At 44.4% G+C, this 23,241-nt stretch overlaps 1 protein-coding gene across 1 annotated transcript; it reads right to left on the reverse strand.

The window, feature by feature from the left end:
• Positions 1-5,255: 5,255 nt before the first annotated feature.
• Positions 5,256-7,717, reverse strand: CEBPA (CCAAT enhancer binding protein alpha). Its single transcript, XM_066582189.1, has one exon. The coding sequence runs from the start codon at positions 7,617-7,619 to the stop codon at positions 6,738-6,740; it is 882 nt and encodes a 293-aa protein (XP_066438286.1). The 5' UTR covers positions 7,620-7,717; the 3' UTR covers positions 5,256-6,737.
• Between the last annotated feature and the right edge of the window lie 15,524 nt (positions 7,718-23,241).

Consider the following 23,241-nt stretch of genomic DNA (forward strand, 5'->3'; position numbering starts at 1 on the left):
ACTATCCACATAATCCCAGAGATTACAGGAACCTTTAATCTCAATCTACTCAAGATGTTCTCAGCCTTTTACAGCTCCTTATTACGTCAGCAACTACAAGTGAAAGTATACGGCTGCGTGCCGTCCTGCGGGGCCCATGATCAGTACGGATAGTATACAGGTACTGCTGTGGGGTGAGGTTACCCGTTGTGCCAGCCCGCTGTAGTCACTTGCGTCTATAGCCAGCGTTTATCCATAGGGTCTGCTACAGTTGCAATGAAAAGTAAGTGAACCCTTTGGGACTATCTGGATTTCTGAATTGATTACTAATACAATGCAGTCTGATTGTTATCAAAGTCGTAATTATAAACAAACACAAAGTAACTAATTAGACAGTTTTGCCGTTCATGTCTTTTATTGAGTAATCATGCACAGCGCAGTAGAAAAGGTAAGGCTGCCTGCGATAATCCGGCTGCGGGGAACGCAGTGAAAGCTCTCCATAGCGCTGCCCCCTGTCCATGAGTGGAGAATCATTGCGATTATCCGCTCGCGGACGGCAAATTGCAGCATGCTGCGATTTGCCATGATTCTCCGCGGTTAGCCTGTCTGTCAGATAGGCTGACCGGCGGAGATCCGTTTGCCGGCTCCTGCTCCCGGGCAGATCCGCCGTGGGATACCGCAACGCCCATGGGCAGGCAGCCTAAGTGAACCTCTGACGTCACGGACTGATCGAACAAAAATCGGACATGCTGCTATGATTCTGTGAATGTCCCCATTTAAATCAATGGGTTCTATTTTCCGTGCGATTTTGGTCTGATTTTTTTCTATCCGATGAACTGGTGAAGGAAGCATCAGGGTTTGTGGCTGCTTTGCTCCTCATGGCCTGAACACCTTGGGATCATTAAGAGGACAATGAATTCTAAGGTGCATCAGAACATCTTACACGTGGGCAGTCATCCAAGCTGAAGAGACGTTAGATGATGCAAAATGACCCAAAGAAAATCAACTAAAGAATGGTCAAGGAGAAATTTCGTTTTTTGGAATGGCCAAGTCAGACTCCTGACCTTAACTCAATTGAGCTGCTGTTGCATGACCTGAGGAGGGCTGTGCACACAAGGCACTGCAGAAATATTGATGAACTGAAACACATTTGCTGAGAGGTACAATCTATAATTCCTCCTCACCGTTGTGCAAGTCTTATTTGCAGCTACAGGAAACATTTGGTGGAGGTTATTACTGCTAACGGGGATCTACAGGTTATTCAATTCAAGGGTTCATTTACTTTTCTTCCTGCACTGTGAATGTTTACTTATTGTGCTTAATAAATGATATAAGTCCGTGTGTTATAAGTTACATTGTATTTGTCTATATTTGTGACTTGGATAGCAGTCAGATCAGAACACATCTTATTAGGAGTCAATTCACAAATCCAGGAAATTCTAAAGGGTTCACTTACTTTTTCTTGCAACTGTGTAACATCATTAAATTGACTGGCTATAAGTTTAAAGGGGTTGTGCCAGAAATACAAGTTATCCCCTATCCTCTGTTCCCCGTCCTCCTCGCTGTGGGCTCCCTACACCCCTGCAGTGAGGGGTAGAATGCAAGTGCGCTAGTTGCGCATGCGCGCTTCCGGTCCATTCATTTTCAATGGGAGTGCTGAGCTAGCTGAGTGCAAGCACACGGTTTTCCATCAGTCCCATTGAAATGAATAGAGCGCCGACCTACCTGCTCGGCCTGCGCTCCGTTCACTGTGATGTCAGGGAGGAGAAGGGACCCCGCAGTGACAAGAACAGGGGGTCAGCGTTCTCAATGGGAGATAACTTATAACTCTGACACAACCCCATTATGGAATTATAGCCCTGACAGAATATCTAAGGTGAGTCTCCAACCCAACAGTCCTCCCATGACTTCCTTGCCTGTGAGAACTAAATAAGTCTAAACCTAAGCATTACTACATTCAGTCTCGGACTTATTTATGCTGATTTTTTTAAATTCAGGAATTAAAAAGTTTTAGCGAACTGTAGCGCAAAATACAGAAAACTGTCAGCAACGCAGAAACCATTAGGCAGGTACTGCTGCTCTAGTAACATATGAGAAAGGTCATACTATAGCATCAGCAAGTGAAGATGGAGCAGAGAATAAGTGAGAAGGTCCTAGAATGAGCGTTATAGCATTATATTACCTTGCAGTGGCACAGAGTATTTCAGGAAAGGAGTGTGCTGAATGTGTGGGTGGCAGGGAGATGCCCATTCATGTGACGATGATAGAACTGCATGAGACTGGAATGGGACGGGAATGGAGACGAGCTTCTAGTGGAACAGGGTACTTCGGCAGAGTAGTGTGCTGGTCTTGTGGAGGGAAAGGACCTATCGACTCATGCGGTGATGTCAGCGTGGCATGTGACGGGCACTGCCATGATGTGGCGAGAGAGTTGGTCACAGGAGGAAAGTGGAAGGAATGGAATTTTTAACTCTGTTCTGGGAACACAGAGGCGTATCTATAGGAGATGCAGTTGCACCTGGGCCCAGGAGCCTTAGGGGGCCCATAAGGCCTCTCTTCTCCATATAGGGGGCCCAGTACTATGAATAAAGCATTATAGTTAGGGGCCCGGTTACAGGTTTTGCATTGGGGCCCAGAAGCCTCAAGGTATGTGATATAACATCCTCTGCTGTAGACTATTAGGCCCCCTTCACACATGCTGTATGCTCTGGGGGATTTCCACATATACAGTACAAGTGGAGGACGGATCAGAAAGCTCCTTCACACAGTGCACAAATGTTCGGCAGCGTTCTTGAAGAAGCTGCAGATTCTTAAGCCTCCTTATGCCGAGAACTTCTGCTATAGAATTCAACCCATTAAATACACGGGTTATATATGGCAGCAGGTGCATAATGAAAACCGTGGCCAAATATGCACCTAAATGATGGATTCGGCCATTGTGGATTTACAGCATAATTGTTGCGGGTATTCCATTGCAGAATGCCTACAGTAATGTTGGCCAGGTGAAGCCGGGCTTAGACATCATCAGATCCGTATGGAAGCACCAGGCTGCAGGCTCAGTCGCTCTGAGGTGACCTCTAATATATTCTTACAGTTTGGCAGCACGGTGGCTCAGTGGTCAGTAGGGAGCGCTGGGTTCAAATCCGACCAAAGACAACATCTGTATGGAGTTTGTATGTACTCCCTGTATCTGCACACAGGTGGGTCAGATTCCGCATGCGGAATCCCGCAGTGGATTCCGGCACTGGCAGCAGCGGCGTCCACGCATACCTGCTTTCGGTTTGCTTCATCTGTACTGCGGATGGTCCGCACAACTTGCCATCGGACATGCGCAGTAGTGAGTTTTTTTTCTAAACTCCTACTTTTCCCGTGGAATCCATTGCGGTTGGCCGTGGGTCGACGGCTTCCATTGACTTCAATGGAAGACATCCGTGTGGACACCGCAGGAAAATGCAGCATGCTGCGATTTTTTTCTCCGTGAGCAGAAACCGCCATTGGTTTCCACTTGTGTGCATGAAAAATCTATGGAGGGTATTTGCTGCAGAACCCAGAGCCGGATGCACGCTCCGGATTCCGCAGCAAACATCGGCCCGTGTGCATACACCCTTAATGAGTAAAAATAAAAATAAAAATGGGGGGCATTATTACACCTCTGCTACTGCAGACCTCTTTTATTTTATAATGTCGACAGCAGCTGTAGTGTACTAGGAGGTTCTGCAGCAGCTGAGGTGTGTCACGCTCTGCATTAAATGAGGTGTGCATTAGGAGCTTCTGCAACAGCCAGACCATAGAAATATATATAAAAAAACACAGCAGCTGCTGAAGAACCTCTTAGGTGTACATTCACACATAGCAGAAGTTGTGAGGATTTTCTGCAGATGTTCTGCGCCAAATACACATAATTTCTGCATCTCTGGTGCAAACTTTGATGTGGATTTCAGTGCTGATCCACAGTTCATTTCACACTTTCAATAGAAGCGGTGAAGTCTGCTGCAGAACTGCACTAAAATCTGTACCATTTCTGCTACCTGTAAAAGTGCCCTTCAAGGGCGAGCCATACATGGCAGTCACTCAGTGAATGATACAGGAGAAGTAACTTCAGTCTGTGTGTGCTGTAGGAAAATCTGAGGTGTCTAGCAGGTTCTGCAGCAGCTGAGATATTAGAAGGTTCTGCTGCTGTGTGTATAATGAGGTTCTGCAGCAGCTGGGCTGTGTAGTAGATTCTGCAATAGTGGAGGTGTGTATTATACGTTTCCACAGTAGCTGTACTGTGTATGAGGTCCTGCAGCAGCTGAGTTTATTATGAGGTTCTGCAGCAGCTGCATCATAGAGCTGTGTAATAAACACAGCAGCTGCTGAAGAACCTCTAGAGAGAGGGTGAGCTCTATAGGAGACACAGGAGAAGGAACTTCAGACTGCTTCTTCAGTAAGAGATAAGCAGTGCCTGGGCACCGACACTCATCTATGCATAAGGCTGGATTCACACAACCGGATTTGCATTAAACAAAAAAAAAATACGCAGCTTGCTCTATTTCTCTGCGCACTTGTGCAGGGAAATGGATCAAATTAAAATAATTACGTTAATTAGCCATTTCAATGTACAGGATCGCGGCTGCGGGTTTTTTTTGCACGTTTTGCGCATGCAAAAAGCACAGTTGCACGTGCAAAAATGCAACCCCTGATGTGCAAAGACATGGCGCAAATGCGCAGACGCTCGTGTGCATCCTTATATCAGAGTGTGACGATTACACAAATATCATTTGCAGACGTGTCAATGAAAAAGTACCATTTAGGACACGTTCTCGGGTGTAACAAGTAAAAAAATATTTAAAAAATTATACCCCATATCAAAACTCGGGGGGAATGAATGCACAGATTCTACATTTGCGCATAGCCGTATATATGACATACTCCTGTTCAGCAGGGAGTTACCCAGAAGTTGTCTAATGTAGCAGAGCTGAACTTTTCAGATGGCAACAAAACTTTCCTGCTACAAATGTAGCCAATGTAGCAGAGCTCAGTCATCAGATGCAGCGGGCCTGAGCTGGCTGTATGCAAACAAGTGGTTTGTCAAATGCAAGTGAGCCGCGGTTATTCGGCATCCCTCCTAGCGATATCACAATGTCTTATCTGTGGTTTTCTATAGGACTGCAGATGACCCGATTGCAATATCTTAAACTGGGACAAATATGAAATAATAGTCCGCTCTACCATATCTCTACTAAGGCGATGGCATATCCCTCCATTCATCAGAAAGGAAACATCATACAAAAGAGTATTTGACAACGTATATTCTTTATTTATGTTGCAAATAAAAATAGATACGTAGTTGTGTCTCCACAGCATAATTAATAACAAATAGGTGAATTTCTCAATACTTCTCTTTAACATACAGAACAATATTAAAAATGAGTCTTACGGGGCTTTTCATACAGCTTGTAATAATTTAGAACGACGGGCCTAGTCAGCTAAGCAGTGCTATAGCCACGACAGTTTAGATCACTGGCCTGCAACCTGTGGCTCCCCAGCAGTCATGGAACCAGAGCCCGCGGCATGCTAGACGTAGTTCTGTCACCGCTGCAGAGCCGCAGGTTGCAGATCTTAAATGGGAGATGCATAAATACAGTATTAAAAACTCAAGTGCACCATTTGTCAATGATCCTATATATAATATATATATATACTTTTGCAGCCAGTTGCACTGCATTTTTTTTATATTTTAATGGCAAGATATAGCAAAAAGAAATGTATGAAGCTTAAAAACCAACACAAGTTTCACATTCCACTGGGTCCACTTAAATTTTTTTTTTTTTTGCAAAGGAGGGAGTTACGGGCCTTATTTACAGCTGCAGACGAAACAGATCACCAGCAATTAGCAGCTACATAATGATACTCAGGATTAAGAGCGCTGTAAGAATAAAAAAGAATTAGTACAGTAAATACATATCCAAGGTCATGTGTGGCTTTTGCATAGCTTTTCCCTCATTATCCAGCATGGACCACTGCAAGGCCACAGCTACGGACCCCCATAAAGTCATTGTGCGTTTTCCTCTCAATGGCACGCAGGTTCAAAGTTGCAAGTATTTGGCAACTGACCCCCTAAGATGGGCTCAGAAACGACATATATATTGCATAAGTCTGAGGTGTTGCATATGAAATGGTACCTGAAGAACATACAGCGGAGGGGGTGGGGGTGGGGGTGGGGGGCATCTTAAGGCAGCAGAGCTGGAGGTAAGATATCGACGGTAACAGATACAGCACACATTGATTAATTAGAAGGCACGATTAAAGGTATAAGGTGCACACAGTATATACCCTGTTCAAACATTCAAACCCAGTATGGTCCCAGCCCATGTTAGCATCTACGGGCCCAAAGGCTTCCAAGCACGCCGCCATATAAAAAGGTGACCCCGCAATATAAACATTTTGGCCGCATCCATAATAATAAAGAGTATCTAACAACATAGTACAAAAATATGGACAAAAATAGAAATCTATGGTGGAAACAGGAAGTTTTAGGGCTCTAGATTTGCGCTAGCACCACTTCGCATCCTATATAAGTGTTTGGCAAACAATGAAAGGTCTGAGAGTTTGGAATCCAGGTGTGTCAGGTATAAAAATTGGAGAGTGGGTCCAGGGTGGTATCCAAGTTCAAGGAGTGTCTCTGTCACTCTTGGTTAAGGTCCTTCCTGCAAGGAAGAAGTATGGACAAAAGTTTTTTGGGGGGTGGATTAAGGCATCTTTTTGGCAAACGGACACTATGCACAGTTGCCCATGACTTTGACCAGAGAACTTTCTGGAAGTTGCCTGAAGATCCCCCTGAGGGTCTCCAGCTCTCTGCTCAGCTGTTCCACCCTCTTCCTCAGCTTGTCATTATCATTGGACAACTCAAGGACCTTCTGCTGGGTCTCAGCATTGCGCATCTTTGCCTTGTCCCTGCTCTTCCTCACTGCAATGTTATTCCTCTCCCTCCTCACCCTGTACTCGCTGCTGCTCTTGTCCACCCACTTCTTGGACTTGCCTCTGGTCTCTGAAGAAGATGAAGAAGTGGAAGACGCAGAAGACATCCCCTTGGCTGAAGAAGCTTGCAGGTGATGGTGGTGGTGATGAGGGAGGTGGTGAGGACTTGGCACAGGGGTGGGTGGTGGAGTTGGGTGCCCAGGTTGCAGGTGCATGGTGGTCTGTGCACAGTGGGCTACCTGGTATTGCAGGTGGGATGGGTGCTGAGGGGCATGGTGAGGGTAAAGGGCTGCCAGGGATGCCCTGTTGGCTTCCTCCTCTTCCCTGGGCTCCTGCTTGATGACCAGAGGTCTCAGACCAGCACTGTCCAGCTTGCTGTCCATGTAGTTGCTCATGCAGCCATACATTTGGGGGTGAGCAGCCCCAAGTCCCTGCTGATAGTCAATCACCCCCTTGGCTCTGTCCTGCTTGCTGCTGTGGAAGAGGTCAGCCAGGAACTCGTCGTTGAAGGCTGCTGGGTCGATGTAGGCGCTGATGTCTATGGAGTTCTCGTTCTCGCACAGCTCGTTCAGCTCTCCGGTGGTCTGCGGCTCCCTGTAGGGGTATGCACCGTGGTGAGGATGGGGCTGGGCACTCATGGATGGCCGAGACTCGACCTCGTAGAAGTTGGCTAGCTCCATGGAGCTCCTATAGCCAGCCAAGCATGGTGACGAGCTCCGGGAATCCAGTGTGAGCTCGGGAAGCCACTTGCTCTCTCGTGCCCTGCCTGCTGCTCGCTAATGACTGCTGCTGCGATGGGCGCACACTGCTCTATATATATGTGTATGGGGAGCGGGAGCGACACCTGCTGGACACGGGTGAAACGGCAGCCCGACCGCGTACTACAACTGCGGCTACCTGCTGCTGCTGTTACGTTCCTCCGGCTATGGGACATTGACTACTAGCCTCTTATTCTGTGCAGTGCAAGTTGTGCTGATTGCCTGGTGCAACTTTGCAGGAGTTCTGCTTGTACTTTGCACATTAACGTGCACGAAAATGAGTACTGTTTGCAAGTAATTTTATTTTATTGGAGCAGCTGGACTCAGAAAGTGATGGTTTCTGGGTTTTGAAGTCTCTAAAAGTGAAAGGCATATGTTGAAAGATCTATCTATCTATCTATCTATCTCCTATCTATCTCCTATTTATCTATCTATCTATCTATCTATCTATCTCCTATCTATCTCCTATTTATCTATCTATCTATCTATCTCCTATCTATCTCCTATTTATCTATCTATCTATCTATCTATCTATCTATCTATCTATCTATCTATCTATCTATCTCATATCTATCTATCTCTCTCATATCTATCTATCTATCTATCTATCTTCTATCTATCTCATATCTATCTATCTATCTATCTATCTATCTATCTATCTATCTATCTATCTATCTATCTATCTATCCATCTCATATCTATCTATCTATCTCTCTATCTATCTATCTCCTATCTATCTATCTCCTATCTATCTATCTCTCTATCTATCTATCTATCTATCTATCTATCTATCTATCTATCTATCTATCTATCTATCTATCTATCATATCTATCTCCTATCTATCTATCTATCTCCTATCTATCTCCTATCTATCTATCTATCTATCTATCTATCTATCTATCTATCTATCTTCTATCTATCTATCTATCTATCTATCTATCTATCTATCTATCTATCTATCTCATATCTATCTATCTATCTATCTATCTATCTATCTATCTATCTATCTATCTATCTATCTATCTATCTATCTATCTATCTATCTATCTATCCATCTCATATCTATCTATCATCTATCTATCTATATATCTCCTATCTATCTCCTATCTATCTATCTATCTTTCTATCTATCATCTGTTTTATTATATATTATAATTACACTCTTTTTCTGCACAGTTTATTTTCCTTTAACCACTTAATGCCCAGTTTATGACTATTTGCTGCACCATAGTTTTAGTGACCTTGGTAATTTCAGAGGATTATGCCATAAATACTGAAAACCCGTGACAAGCCAAGTATATGGAGTACAGCTCCCGTGGGTGGAGGCGGATTGGTATGTAATTAGTTATTATTTATAGTATTGATACACAGATAGGTATAGCAGATTATTTCACACACATCCCGGCTCTGCATTACATCTCCATTACCTTCCACTACTCTGGAGAGGAGACCACAGACATTACTCCCTGCCCATCCAGAATCCAGCAGTGTGTAGGTAATGCAGTGCACTGCCCTCACTGGCTGCAGCTCATAGGGTGGCTTCACAGCAAAAAAAAACAAAAAATGCCTTTACAGTTTTTGATGCACTTTTTTGAACCAAAGCCAGAAGCGGATTAAAAAAGAATGAGAACTTCTTCTACTTCTCCTTCCTGCTGGATCCACTTCTGGCTTTGGCTCAGAAAACTGCATAAAAAAAACTCCAATGGGGTTTCCAAAAAAATGCAGTGTGTGAAGCCATCCTTATTGGTTTTCTGACCATGGCAGTTTCTCCATGTTGTAAGGGTCCAGATGCAGCAGAGCATCTGATTCCTTTGTGAGGCCTCCAATAACGCATCCCAGCAGCCATCAGTTTTGCCAAGTGACATATCTAATCTATCCATCTGTCTGTCCTTCATGTCATTCAGTGGATATTACATTATTTTTTGCACTCTCTTTGAAACTTCATCCTTGCGTTAAGATTTGCAAGTGGACGCTGGTGTCTTAAAGGGGTTGTCCCGCAAAAGCAAGTGGGGTTATACACTTCTGTATGGCCATATTAATGCACTTTGTAATGTACATTGTGCATTAATTATGAGCCATACAGAAGTTATTCACTTACCTGTTCCGTTGCTGGCGTCCCCGTCTCCATGGTGCCGTCTAATTTCAGCGTCTAATCGCCTGATTAGACGCGCTTGCGCAGTCCGGTCTTCTCCCTGGTGAATGGGGCCGCTCGTGCCGGAGAGCTGGTCCTCGTAGCTCCGCCCCGTCACGTGTGCCGATTCCAGCCAATCAGGAGGCTGGAATCGGCAATGGACCGCACAGAGCCCACGGTGCACCATGGGAAAGGACCCGCGGTGCATCATGGGTGAAGATCCCGGCGGCCATCTTGCTAAGGTAAGGAAGAAGTCGCCGCAGCGCGGGGATTCGGGTAAGTACTAAACGTTTGTTTTTTTTAACACATGCATTGGGTTTGTCTCGCGCCGAACGGGGGGCCTATTGAAAAAAAAAAAAAACAGTTTCGTCGCGGGACAACCCCTTTAACACGGTTTTACAAGAGTGTGCAGCCGTCATTGTATTTGGCAGATGTTAAAGGTAACAGAGAGATTTGTTTTACTAGTAGCAGAATATATTTAAAGGGAAACTCCGAGTTCCCCATGATAATGATTCATTAAAGAATCCTTTAGACTCATTAATAATACATTCTAGGTAAATGACAGGCCTGGCAGTCAGAGGTGACACTGCAGGAACGCCATGCGTGGTCATCTTCTACAATGCTGACCTACTTATGTAATACTAGCAGATCATCTAATCAATACGTCGTCCTAGAAGCAACTCCAGCAGGTAGGTGTAACAAGCCCTGACAGAGAAGTGTCCCAACAACATACACCCATTCAGTAGGTCTTGAATATTTTGCAGAATACTACAAGCTTCACATCGAACACTGAATGCTGTTATTTTCAGAATGGTTCTCTCTGTACAGGAGCAGTATAGGGTATAATGAGTGGTGTATCATTGATATGCCCTGGTCATTGGTCTAATATGTAATGTTCATGCTAATCATACTGTAGAATAAACTGCTGTCATGTATGTTCCCTCTACATGTGTGGGCTTTGTTCTCCTAGTGTTTGATGTTACAGTATGGTTTCTACATTGTAGCAGTTCATAACTGTTTTGTTAGTAAACGAATCAGCTAAGGTAAGGTCTCACATAGTAGTGGCCACTGTATGACGAAATGTGGCCAATAGCCCCACGCCTGTGCCGTTTACAACTAAATTGAGCGTTTAGTGATTGTTGAATGGTAACGGCTGAGTGATTTGGGGTAATCTGACATGCCGATTAGCAATCAATGATCAATTAATGGGGTATTCCAGTCTGGGACTTTACTGATATGTCAATAGTATATGCATAAAAGTCCAATAAATGTGGGTACCAGAGGTGGGAGGTGCATCTATCTCGCGTCCAGACCCCCCACCATACCTGGCGTGACAGAAGGTGGTTGGGATTTACAGAAACAGCTGATCAGGCTACACTACACTCTTTCACTAAGGCCGGCTGCACACTTGCCATGTGTACGAATTGCGCCCGAGTCGTTTGGCATTGGTCTCCACATAGACATCTGTCCGTGTGCTGTCTGATACAAGGACGGCTCACACATTGTCATGCATTTACATGTTCCTATACTCATCCCTGATACGGACAAAAATAGGACATGCGATGAGTTTTTTTATGCGGTCACTGCCTTCAGCCAGGCCAGGGATGGAGAAGGCCCAGACTTATAGGGGTTTTACAGGGAGAATGCTATTGATGACTTATCACTGCAGGCAGGGCTTTAATTGAAATCATTTGGAGCCATGCCTGCAGTTACAAGCGCCGGCCACTACACTGAGGTCGTCGCTCCGACCTCTGTGTATTTGCGGCGCTGACATCATGCGCCTGCTCAGCTGACCAAGCGACGGACCCCAGCCGATCAACTATTGATGACCTTTCCTGAGGATAGGTCATCAATAGTATTCTCCCTGGAAAATCCCCTTAAATAGGTGTGGGCCCCAAAAGTGGAATCCGCATCTCTCAAACTTTTGTGTCGTATCTTGTGACTATGCCATAAAAGTCCCAGATGAAAACACCCGTTTAATATTCAATGCACTGGCAAACCGCACTAACGTGGGGATTTTGGCTGCTAAGTGACGCCTTGCCCATTGTTTCCAATGGGACCTTAAAGGACATCGCATGGCACTGGCATGCCTTGTGATCTGCATGCGAGTGTGATGTTTCCCATTAAAATCAATGGGAACACTCATGAACGGCGCGCCTGGGGATCGCAATTTCACAGAAGTGTTGCGAGGAGTTTTTGAATGAAAAACATACGTTGGCAAGTGCGATATCAGACCGAGTTTCTAGGCCCCATATCTCGCCCGCCCGTGGGAATGTAGCCTCATACTTACGTTTTATCCAATAGGTGTCATTTGCCAAGTGCACATAGTCATGCTCAGGGGTGTAACTATACAGGGTGCAGGGAATGCGGTTGCACCCGGGCCCAGGAGCCTTAGGGGGCCCATAAGGCCTCTCTTCTCCATATAGGGAGCCCAGTAGTATGAATAAAGCATTATAGTTGGGGGCCCTGTTACAGGTTTTGCATTGGGGCCCAGAAGCTTCAAGTTATGTCTCTGTGCAGCATGGTTTAGGTATGGGTACGGGTACAGATACAGATAGAGGGGGGGGGGCAGCTCACCTTTTGCATCAGGGCCCCTGAGCCTTTACTTACGCCCCTGGTCATGCTTACTCTAAACTTCCTGCGGGACAGGAAAGATAGTGATGCATTATGGGACAGAAAGAGTTTTATACATGTCTGATCTATGTTCCAATCACTATTAGTGTGGGTTCATTAGGGAAATGGCTGCAGATCTCCTGAGAACCACCCAAAGTTGTGCATCCATCATTCCCCTCTTGTACACACCCAACTCATGATAAAATAAATGAGGAGAGGGGAGCGGGACACTGACACAAGCGCACGGCCTCGGGGACTGGGAGTTTGCAGAATGGAATTAATACTTTGTACAGGCTTCCAGCATATGCCAAAAAATAGCAGAAGTGAAATATACGAGACCCATCGCCCCTTTAGTCGTCTTCACTGTAGATAACTTTGGATTAGCTTGTTGGTGTCACGTTTGCAGCCCTCCTGCCGCTCGTTGCCCAATAGTGGCACCTTGTTGCGAAAGTTATTTAATTTTACTACGGAGGGGCAAGAGAGGAAGCATTGGTTGGATGAGGGCGTAAATAGACATTTCTTGGAGCCATAAGAACAGGATATGACACAAGTAAGACATGTCATTCTAGGACAGCGTGAAATCACTCTCGTAGTTAAATGGGGTGGATACAATACTAAAATATGATTGTTATTGATAGGATTCCCATAAAGAAGCGGGATGCCACCCCTTGAGACACCCATAGATCAGCAGAACGAGGGGGCAGCATTTCTGTAATTCAAATAAAAAGTACATTTAACTCCAGGCACGGTGGGGTGGATGTGTATGCCGCAGTACTGGTAGTGCAGTGATGGAGCTGCAGTGCTCCAGTGCCTACCGTCGCCTCTTATAAGTGGGTGCTGCGGAGGTGGGCCTCCCAACAAACATACACTGATGGCCTATCCTGCTGATCTCCCTCCCATCTGCTGGGCGAGTTCAGTCCATCCTTCTGACCCAGTGTCCAAGCGCATAAGTTGTTTTTATTGATGGCCTATCCTAAGGGAAGACCACCAAGTTAAAGTCCTTCCCCAAAAAAATGTTTTGATTGTTTGTTTTGTTTAGAAACCCATTTTCAAAGGACCTATAAGAGAATTCTGAGGTAATAAAGGAGAGACCCCCATTTATTAGGCACGATTTAAGTGAGTATAAAGAGCATCTCTTACTCTGGAGGACCAAGAACACCCAAGCATTACATGGACAGTCCATTGATATTGATGAGAAGTGTGCAATCCTTCGTTTTTCCTGTGGTGGTGCTATAGGAGAATTAAACACTCGCTCCTGTGGCAGAGTGAAATAGGATGGCAGCTGAGGCTGTCATTAGTCTAGTGGGTCTTCAATATGTGATCTCTTGATTGCTTGTACACTACACTGCAATAATTATGTATAGCAGTGTATTGTTTAAGCAATCAAGAGATCGTGTGTTCAAGACCCACTAAGGGACTAAAAAAGTAAAGAAAAAAAAAATTTAAATAATGAGAAAAAAAAATTCTTATTTTTAAACAAAAAAATAAGTAAAAAAATAAACATAGTTGGTATTGCCATGTCCAAAAAAATCAGAGCTGATAAAATTTAATATGTATCCCTCACAGTAAGGGCTTATTCACACAAGCGTATATCGGCGGGGATTTTCACAGCTGGCCGATATATGCTACCATCTGATGCATTAAATTCCAATGCATCAGATCACACAGGCATATGTCCGTGGCATAAAAGTGCCTGGCCAGGCATTTTTACGGCGGGCAGGGAGGATAGTCCTGGAACTATCTCCCTGGCCTGACTACGGCCGCTGCCATAGACTCCTATGGGAGCCAATGACAGCGGCTGGAGAAGGGAGGTGGGAGGGAGTTTAACAGTGTGACTGCTGAACTCACTCCCCCTTCTCTTCTCCTCTCCAACATTTGCCGATGTTTGCAATAGGAGGGGTGGGGCGAGTGTGGAGCTAAGCTAAGGTAAGCTCCGCCCCTCACATTGCTGGCTGCGGACAAGAGGAGGGGGAGGGAGCTTAGCTCCACCCCCTCCCATTGCAAATAGCTGGAGGGGAGGAGAGAGGAAGGGAGCAGGCAGAGGGGGAGGGAAGGGGGAGACAGCTTAGCAGATCTAAGCTGTTTTCTCCCGCCTGATGGCATATGCACTGAGCCCATGCATCACATGGTAGAGTATACGCTCATGTGAATAAGCCCTAAGCACCATAGGAAAAAACATGCAATGCCAGATTACGTCTTTTTTGGTCTCCTCTGATCCCAAAAATAGAATGAAAAGTTATCAAAAAGTTCCATATATCCCTTAAAAGATACTCGGTAACGAATGAGAATTGTGTAATTGAGTTTATTGATATATGGAATGTACCTGCATACCAAATTCATTAAGTGTTTAATAAAACGAAGTTAAAAAAATAAAGTTTTATATATCCCAATCTGATATCAATAAAAACTGCAGCTCACCCTGCAAACGACAAGCCCTCACAGAGCTTTGGTGGAAAAATTTTTTAAAAAGTTAGAGGTATCACAATATAGATGTAAAAAGCAATTTTTGAAAAAAGTTTTTTACATAACCATAGTAAAACATAATAAAAACTGTATAAATTTGGTATTGTTGTAATTCTACTGACCTGCAGAATATAATTAACCTGTAATTGTTGCTGCATAGCGAGCGCCACAAAAACTAAACCCACCAAAAATGTCTAGAAAAACAAAAAGGAACAGCGCTCCAGCCGTAACCAATGGTGATTAAAGGTCTAAAATGGAACTCAGGCGGCATGATCGCCACACCTAGATCCCAAGGGACCTTTAAAAGGGGGTTCTTTGAAGTGGTATTCCCCCAAAATGCATTGATGTACAGAGAGTGGGCGGAGAGTGGGCGGGAGCTCAGGGAACTAGGTCCAGGCCCGCCTCTTCCCCTTGCAGAGAGGGACAGGATATATTAGCCGGGCGTGAAAACCCAACCGATATACGCTTGTCTGAATAAGCCCTTAGATGTATCCCTTTCATGCTGGCTTTCCTTTTTTATTTAGGCTCTGCCTAACCCCCCCCCCCCCCCAAAAAAAAAGGCGTAATTACACTTTTTTCCATTTCACCCCACTTAAAAAATTTTTTTAATTTTTCAATACATTATATGGTACATTAAATAGTCCCACCTAAAAACACAACTTGCCCCTCCAAAAATAAGCCCTCATATGGCTATGTTAATGGAAAAATTAAAAAGTTATCCCTGTTGGAAGGCGAGGATGAAAAACTAATTAATGAAAAATGGCCATGCCCTCAAGGGGTTAATTATTCTCAAAAGTGAAACCTTCCTCTAAATCTTAATTATCACACAGGAACTCACAGTCCCGGGACAGATCTTTAGACTAAACCTCCCAAATTCTATTGCTTTGTGTGTCCGTCCATAGGTATGTACAGTATGTGATTCGGGGCGTGTGCAACCACATGCAGTTTTCAGGTGCTGAATGATGAGTAACTCAAAGCAAATACTATCAAATGTGTCAGTAAGTCAATATGTCTGCACTGCAGAATGTTGTACAGCTTGGTGATCTGCAACCTGTAGCTCCACAGGTGTTGTGAAATTATCATTTCTGGTGTGCCCTGACAGCTGGAGGCTGGAGTTGTACTTACAGCCACAAGTTGTAGACAGTCATAGATTGGGCTGCAGATGGAGTCCATCATTACTAATAACTATGTTTATGGTACTAAAGCATTTCCATCACTGCTAACATTTTGCATGTATGGCTCTTTAAAATAAAAAGCATCCCAATCTTTACACATATGATTAAGGTGTGATCTGAATACTACACTGCAGATTACTACCAATGCAGTAATAGGGATTATTATCTGTGCAGGAAGGGAATGTATCAGCATTAACTATCATTAACACCTATGAATGTTGTGTAGATTGGCATGGAGATCCCAGGCACCCCCTCGAGTCCTGCAGACAGAGGAAGGAGAGCTCTTAATACAGAGGAGACTGCACTCCAGGGGGTGACCTAATCCTTGGGCCTAATGTGGCTGATGAAGGGCCTTCCTAATCTGCTCTCTTGGCAGAATCTGATGTAATCACAATTTGCATTAATATTGTATATAATTAGGTTTTTTCACATGGAAGCTTGTCTCATCACATTACATTTTTTCTTTAGTGTCACAAACCCTTGAATGTGCTACAAGTATAAAGAGATGCAATGACCTGGAATAGAAACCTGCCAAGGCTGCTGTCTAACCTGAGCCTTGAAGAGCACAAGATCCAACGCAGTCCAAAAGATTAATCTTTAAAGGGGTTAGAGAAACATGGCTGCCTTCTTCCAAACACAGCGCCACCCTTGTCTATGGGTTGTGTTTGGTATTGCAGCTCATCTCCCATTCACTTCAATGGAGCTGAGTTACAATACCACAAACAACACTATGTATAAGGGTAGCACTGTGTTTGGAAAAAAGCAGCCATGTTTTTTTCACCCTGGACAACCCCTTTAAAGGGGTTTCCTGTATGGGTATGGACTTTATAGATAGACACAGATACTTAGCTTAACTTTCTTGGGTCACAATGTAAAATCAGTACCAAGCCACCCTTGCCCATGTAATGGCTTGTGTATTAATGGTACGCTGTATAAGACAATTCTATCTAGGTTTACTTCATCATTTTTATCGCACCTCTGCATAGTAGCATAGTTCTCCTACAAGGTATTTTTGATAGGTAAAGCTAGCCGTATGCATAAGTTAACTTGGCCAGTCCAATATTCTACTCAACGCTATCTTCCCCGATTTCCACAAAAAACATACATACTCGGAGTATGCTTATTCAATATCTGACATTTTTGTCATTAACTTATGTCCTGGTAATTCAATGTTCCTAATATTAGTTATCCCTAACGTTTGCTATTGGGGAACAGTTGGAGACTCCATACCCGTAGATTGTGGATGGAGCTTGGACATTATATCATTGTGCACAGTCTGCTCAAGGCACCAGGCGCAGGTGGGCCTTAACCCCCTAAAGGTGCCTATACACCTTCAATAGCTGTTGGATGAACATTTGTTTGGCCAACAGCTATTTCCCCTGACTCCCTCATACACATGAGCATTGGATTTGGCTGAGCATTCAAGCGTTTTACATAGGGAGATTGGAGAGGGTCTTAGAGACAGGGATTTTTCTCTAGGGGAAAACAGTAGGATCGGATGTTGAAATTCATCATGTAAATCCTTCTTTCTTCAAACATCATTCGACTCTAGAAAGTCAGAAGGCTCCCATACACATGCCCGAGTCATCTGGTCCTGCTTGAATTTGTCATATTCAGATGACTTTTCACTAATGTGCATGGGGAGTCTCAGTTAGAACATGAGCTACTGCATAAACAGTTGAAGGCATCTTCCAATATACCTCTTATCATTTTTGTGTAGAGGGAATGTGCTTTGATGAAGCTTAAGAAATTGCTGCTCGTTTTGGGTAGCATTGGGTTGATTATGGGCACTATAGAAGAAACTGAAAGTTTTCCAGCAATTCGGACAACATAAAAGGCTTCTTTATTTCAGTAAGACCATTTCTAAAAAAACCAGCATAGATGTTTAAATGCCTACATGTTTCGAGCTTAGTCATGACATAAGATCATGAGAGCAACTAAGAGCTCCTGCTTGAAACATGTAGGCATTTAAACATCTATGATGGGTTATCTATGCATGCTATTACTGAAATGTTGAAATTAAGTCTACCATGCTGTCTGAGTTGCTGGAAAACTTTCATTTTCTTCCATGCTTAGCAGTGGTCCTCTGCTTCTGTGCTCTTGGTGGGATGGAATAGCAAGGCTGGATAAACTGACTATGACCCCAATTCTTCTAGATCTATACTGCTCAAAAGTGGCAGCGCCAAAACACTGTGGTCCCCCATAAAGTTTCTTTTTTTCCTACAACACATGAGATGTTTGTTTAGCTCTCAGGGAAGGAGGGCCTCTGGTTGTTGAAGAGAGTGTAAACATCTTCAGTCCACTTATTTCTTTTATAGCCATTCACAGTGTTGCAATACTTCGCCGGGACTAACTGACAAAGGGTAGTTATTGACCTATTCTTAATAATGTGTTTTAAGTGGATGAGTGGGCAGAATGTGGAGAGAAACCGTCCTTAGACCAGTGTTAAATAAACGGAACAGTCAGCGCCACAACACTCCAAGACTCTTCTAATTGTTACTTCTGTTCTAATGTTTCCCACTTCCCTAAAGCCCGTTGTTGCTTCCCAGCAGTAACCATAAACTAGAGGTCCATGGAGGGGTGTGCATACCATAGTGGTGGCCTATAAGATGAAGCGGCCCCATAAAGTCTAGCCATACTTCCCTGTAATGCCATCCTTCTCTCCAAGAAGAATGGGAAGTGTTATGTTTCGAAATGAAGAACTTTTGATAACATAAAACAGAACCACTAGGGAGCTCCATACTGTTTCAGCAAGGACTCCCCCTCTGCTCTATCTACACCCCTCCAGTCATAGTTGTGGTCAGAGAATTGGGAAAGAAAATAATAAGAGAGCATTTCTCCTACTTCTTTCGCCTCCAGACCAGGTGAGGGGATCTTATCTTGCTCCAGTTAGGGCTCTATTTGTTGTACATTTAAGCACTTAAAGCCCCTACCAGCAAGGATCTTACCACATACTTAGGGGGTCTTGTCATTTTCTTGCATATCAGTGCTAGCAACCAGCATGATTACAGCTGTCCAGTTAGTATACTATTACAAGGCCCATGGGGGGACTGATCCTTATTACTCACAACCCCCATGTAGCATTCTGCAGCCTGGGTGTAAGGACAATCGTTGGATTACTTTAGAGGTTTTCAGCTTTTCATACTTTGTGAGCCACATTCAAATTTGAGTAAGTATGGGGGTATGGGCCGGTCAGATGTGGGTGGCAATAGGGGCAGTTGGCTGCTGGACATGGGACCAGGGACATGTCCCCAAGAACTTCTAAAGTAGGGGACATACAAGGCTGAAGTGAGGGGGCGCATAGGTGGGGTCCACATCTTAGAAATGAAAGCAGACACACTGATGCTGGCAACTTGAACGGTTCAACGGACAGTCCTTTGAAATGAGCTGACATCCATGCGATTCCAAAGTCACTTGACTATTAGACAAACAAAGGGTTGTCATACATAAAGCAGCAGGCTCATTTCACCCGTAACAGATTTGGGCAGCAGTGATATCAGCGGCGGTCTTTTCTTTAGCGTTCTCCTGTATTCTAACGAGAAGCGGTCAGGAAACATGGTGTGCCAGATTAACTGGTCTCCTGTAGGCCTTGCTCTAAGAGGAGCCCTGGGTCTCAGGGCATGAGGAACAGCAAGACCTGAGTACCAGGCACCGTCACTTGAAAGGTGCAGGACTCGTGATTTGAGCACCGCTTGCAGAGTGGGCGACGGAGGATCCACAAGACAGGAGCGCCACAACACAGATGTTGCTCACTTGGCGTCTCTCTCTAAACTTCTTTCTCTCTAGACCCAGAAGTTTAAGGGCCTCTGCCCAAGGAGGATCCCGCTGCCTCATTACACCCCCAAAAGATTAAAGGTACAGTAGCACTATAATGCTGTCAATATAAAACATGGGGAGTACAAGCAAGACAAGAAAGCAGAAAAAGGGGTTCTCCCCTACATGTGATGTTCGGGAGTTACATTCAACTCAAAAATGGAGAAATATTTTTAGGCTAGGGGTACACGGCATCTTTGGGGCGCAACACTTGTCATGCGGCCAAAGATTCACCACGGTCCTGCTACATCACCACCTTATGTAAGCAAATGTGATCCTGACATGACTACTAAGTCGCCACGATCCTCCAATTAAACCTGGTGACCACATTCTGGTCTGCCTACTTCATCGATAATCCAGAATATTTGATAATCCAGCTCATGCAGAGCCTTAAACCCTCTAAGGTCATTAACAGTTGTGCAGAGCGTTTAGACAGGCAGAGAACGCCGCTGGATCGCAGGCTTCTCATTGGTTTCTCGCTCAGTGTTTACATACAGCCCGCGATCCAGCGATGCTTGTTAATCCAGCGATTATGAAAAGTGAGCGAATAATAAGCATTTTTTGGATTCACACGGGACGATTGTCGCTCATTTTCTTCATTTTAATGAGTTTTCAGTGTAAATGGCCCCCCAATGATGCTGGATTAAAGGAATTATACTGTCCTCATATTTAATCTCTGATGAGTCAGAGCCATAGAGTTGGTGTCAATGGCCTCATTTCATATGAGGTTTGCACAGTGTAAATATGTTTTATATGAGCCGGTGTTGAGCTTCCTATCAGTGTATTCATGATAATCTTGCCATATTTGCAGTAGCAGAGTCTTCTGCACGCTGCCTGTACTGCCGGTTACCAGGAGACTCCAGGGAGGCTCATAATTGTGTTTGTCCAGCAAGTGGCTGTGTTTCCCTGCAGACCTCAGATGACTCGAAATCTTCTATTCCAGTGCAGTATTTCCTAACTAGGGCTGGATTATAGCACTGGGCAACCCGGGACCTCATGTGTGGTTCACACTACATTTCCTCAACGTGATCTTTAAGTAACTTTGTGATCCCGGCTGTGGTGCGGCATTATTGCATGTTCACTATGTAGATCTGTTATATGCAAGGATGTGCTATAGAGGCATACCGTGCGAGTACTATGGGGCCCTTGGAGAGAGGGGGGCCCAGCTCTGATTGCACCATCCCTGGTAGCGTAATTTATGCAGGACCTTCTACCAAAAAGGAACTGCATTGTTAGCAATCAAGAAGGTGAAGAATTGGCCCAAGGGTCATTTTAAAAGGCACGGAACAAGCAACAAACACCAGGCCCACCAGGACATCATAATGGGGGGCATTTAAAGGGGTTATGCAATTGTAAACTAGTATTAATATTAGTAAATGAGTAGATCAGCTGGGTTCCACTGCTTGAGTCCCTTGCTGACCAGCTGTTTGCTGGACTGGTGTGTTCATGCACTGACTTGATTTCTGCACAATGCAGACATCTCTGTTCCCATTGCAGTGGCCAGACTGGGTATTGCAGGGCATTCACTTTGATGGGCACTTTACCTGTAATACCAAGACTGGTTACTGGAGAGGAAATAGCGCTGTCTGCTTCCTGCATAAAGTAGCTCAGTGCATGAGCACAGTGGCCCAGTGAGCAGCTGATCAGCAGTAGTGTTACTTTTAGTGATCGGCTGGGTGATCAAATCAGGTCAATTTTTGCTAAATCAGATCAGATCATCCTGATCCAATTTTTAGCAAAAATTGCCAGAATTTTGGCTTTCTGAGCAGAAGGGACAGGTGTGTTGGCTTAGTACTGCTGCCTTAGAGTGCTGGAGCTCTGGGCTTGAATATAATCTTAATGGGGATTTAAGACTGGGTCTCCGGCTGCAGGGCAGCAGTGCCGGCCACTGGGCTGCTTCTTCCTCCTCCTCCTCCCTTCCCAATCATTTTTACTCCTATTGATTTTAATTGAAGTCGGAATCGGGAGTCCAGATTCACAATTATTTTTTTTTTAATTGGGTCGGTCACACCTGTCCCAATTATTTCAGTAATCGCTCAACACTAGTCGTCAAGCTTCTTTGGCGGTATACACCTTTTGATGTACTATTGATGGTCTGTCCTGCAGATACACCATGAATAGTTTTACAACTACAATACCTTTATATTTTTGCTATGGTGCCCTATCTCTTCTGGGTATGCCACTGGCTATGTGGGCACGATGGCTGTTATATTGGTGCTATATGTGGATACTGCTTAGGTCTACTATAGCACTATTATATGCATTATGCCAGCACTGTTCCTGAGTTGTAAGTTGGATATAACTGATCTAAATGACATATATTTTTGTATATACTTAGATCTGGTTATTACCAGGCGGTTGTGATGATTTGACCCCAAATATTAAAAATGTAAACCAGACTTAAAACCTTCAATTCATGTTGGAAAAGCTCTATATACAGGGGCAACTATTCCAGCCAGCACCAGCCAGATCTCCTCTACTCATGCCCAAACTGGGCTGTGTATGGTCAGTAGCAGCTCTGGGCACTGTTTGTGCAGAGCAACAGGCGTCAGGGGTATTTATTTACTCAGTATTTGCACATTTAGAGCTTAGCATTGACCCCCTACCAGCTGTTATCATGTCGGCTACTGGATAATCATGGGTGATTTGCATTCCCCTAGACATGCTCTTGTAGCCCAGTATTCCTGGAACAGGTTTAATTCCCCCCTCCGCTCCCAATGAACACCTTCAGAAATGGTGCTAGTAGATTAGTTACCACAGAACTGCCTTCAGTATTACACTAATTAAAAACCGTGCTCCAGATATGGGGGCACAGCGTCCAACATTCTGGAATTTCAGACAAAAATTTAAAGGGGTTGTCCAGTTGTAAGCTATTGATGGCCTATTCTTAGGATAGATCTTAATTTCATAATAGATCTGTGCACCAAACTTATTTCTCTGAACAGTAAGCAGACAGCTCAGTTCCTACTGCATTAGCCAGGCTTGGGATTACAGGCCAAGTTCCTATTCATTTCAGTGGAAACTTGACCTGCAATACCAAGCCTCACCACTGCAGTAGGATTGGAGCTATCTGCTTCCGACAGAAAATCAGTTCAGTGCATGAACAGCTTAGAGAACAGCTAGTTATCAGCTTTTCCATTGATGGTCTATCCTAAGAATAGGCCATGAATAGTTTACAATTAGACAACTCCTTTAAAGGGATTTTATGGTATGGAAACTGAATGATTGTCAGAGAGTTGCCACCAAGCACATATGGCAAGCTCTGCATCTAGAATAGGAATTGGATCCCCCCTCATGTCCTCTGGAGGTACAGTGGACCCCGATGAGCATTCACCCCGCACCGCAGAG

Source organism: Eleutherodactylus coqui, chromosome 11, assembly GCF_035609145.1.
Source record: "Eleutherodactylus coqui strain aEleCoq1 chromosome 11, aEleCoq1.hap1, whole genome shotgun sequence".
Classification (NCBI taxonomy): domain Eukaryota; kingdom Metazoa; phylum Chordata; class Amphibia; order Anura; family Eleutherodactylidae; genus Eleutherodactylus; species Eleutherodactylus coqui.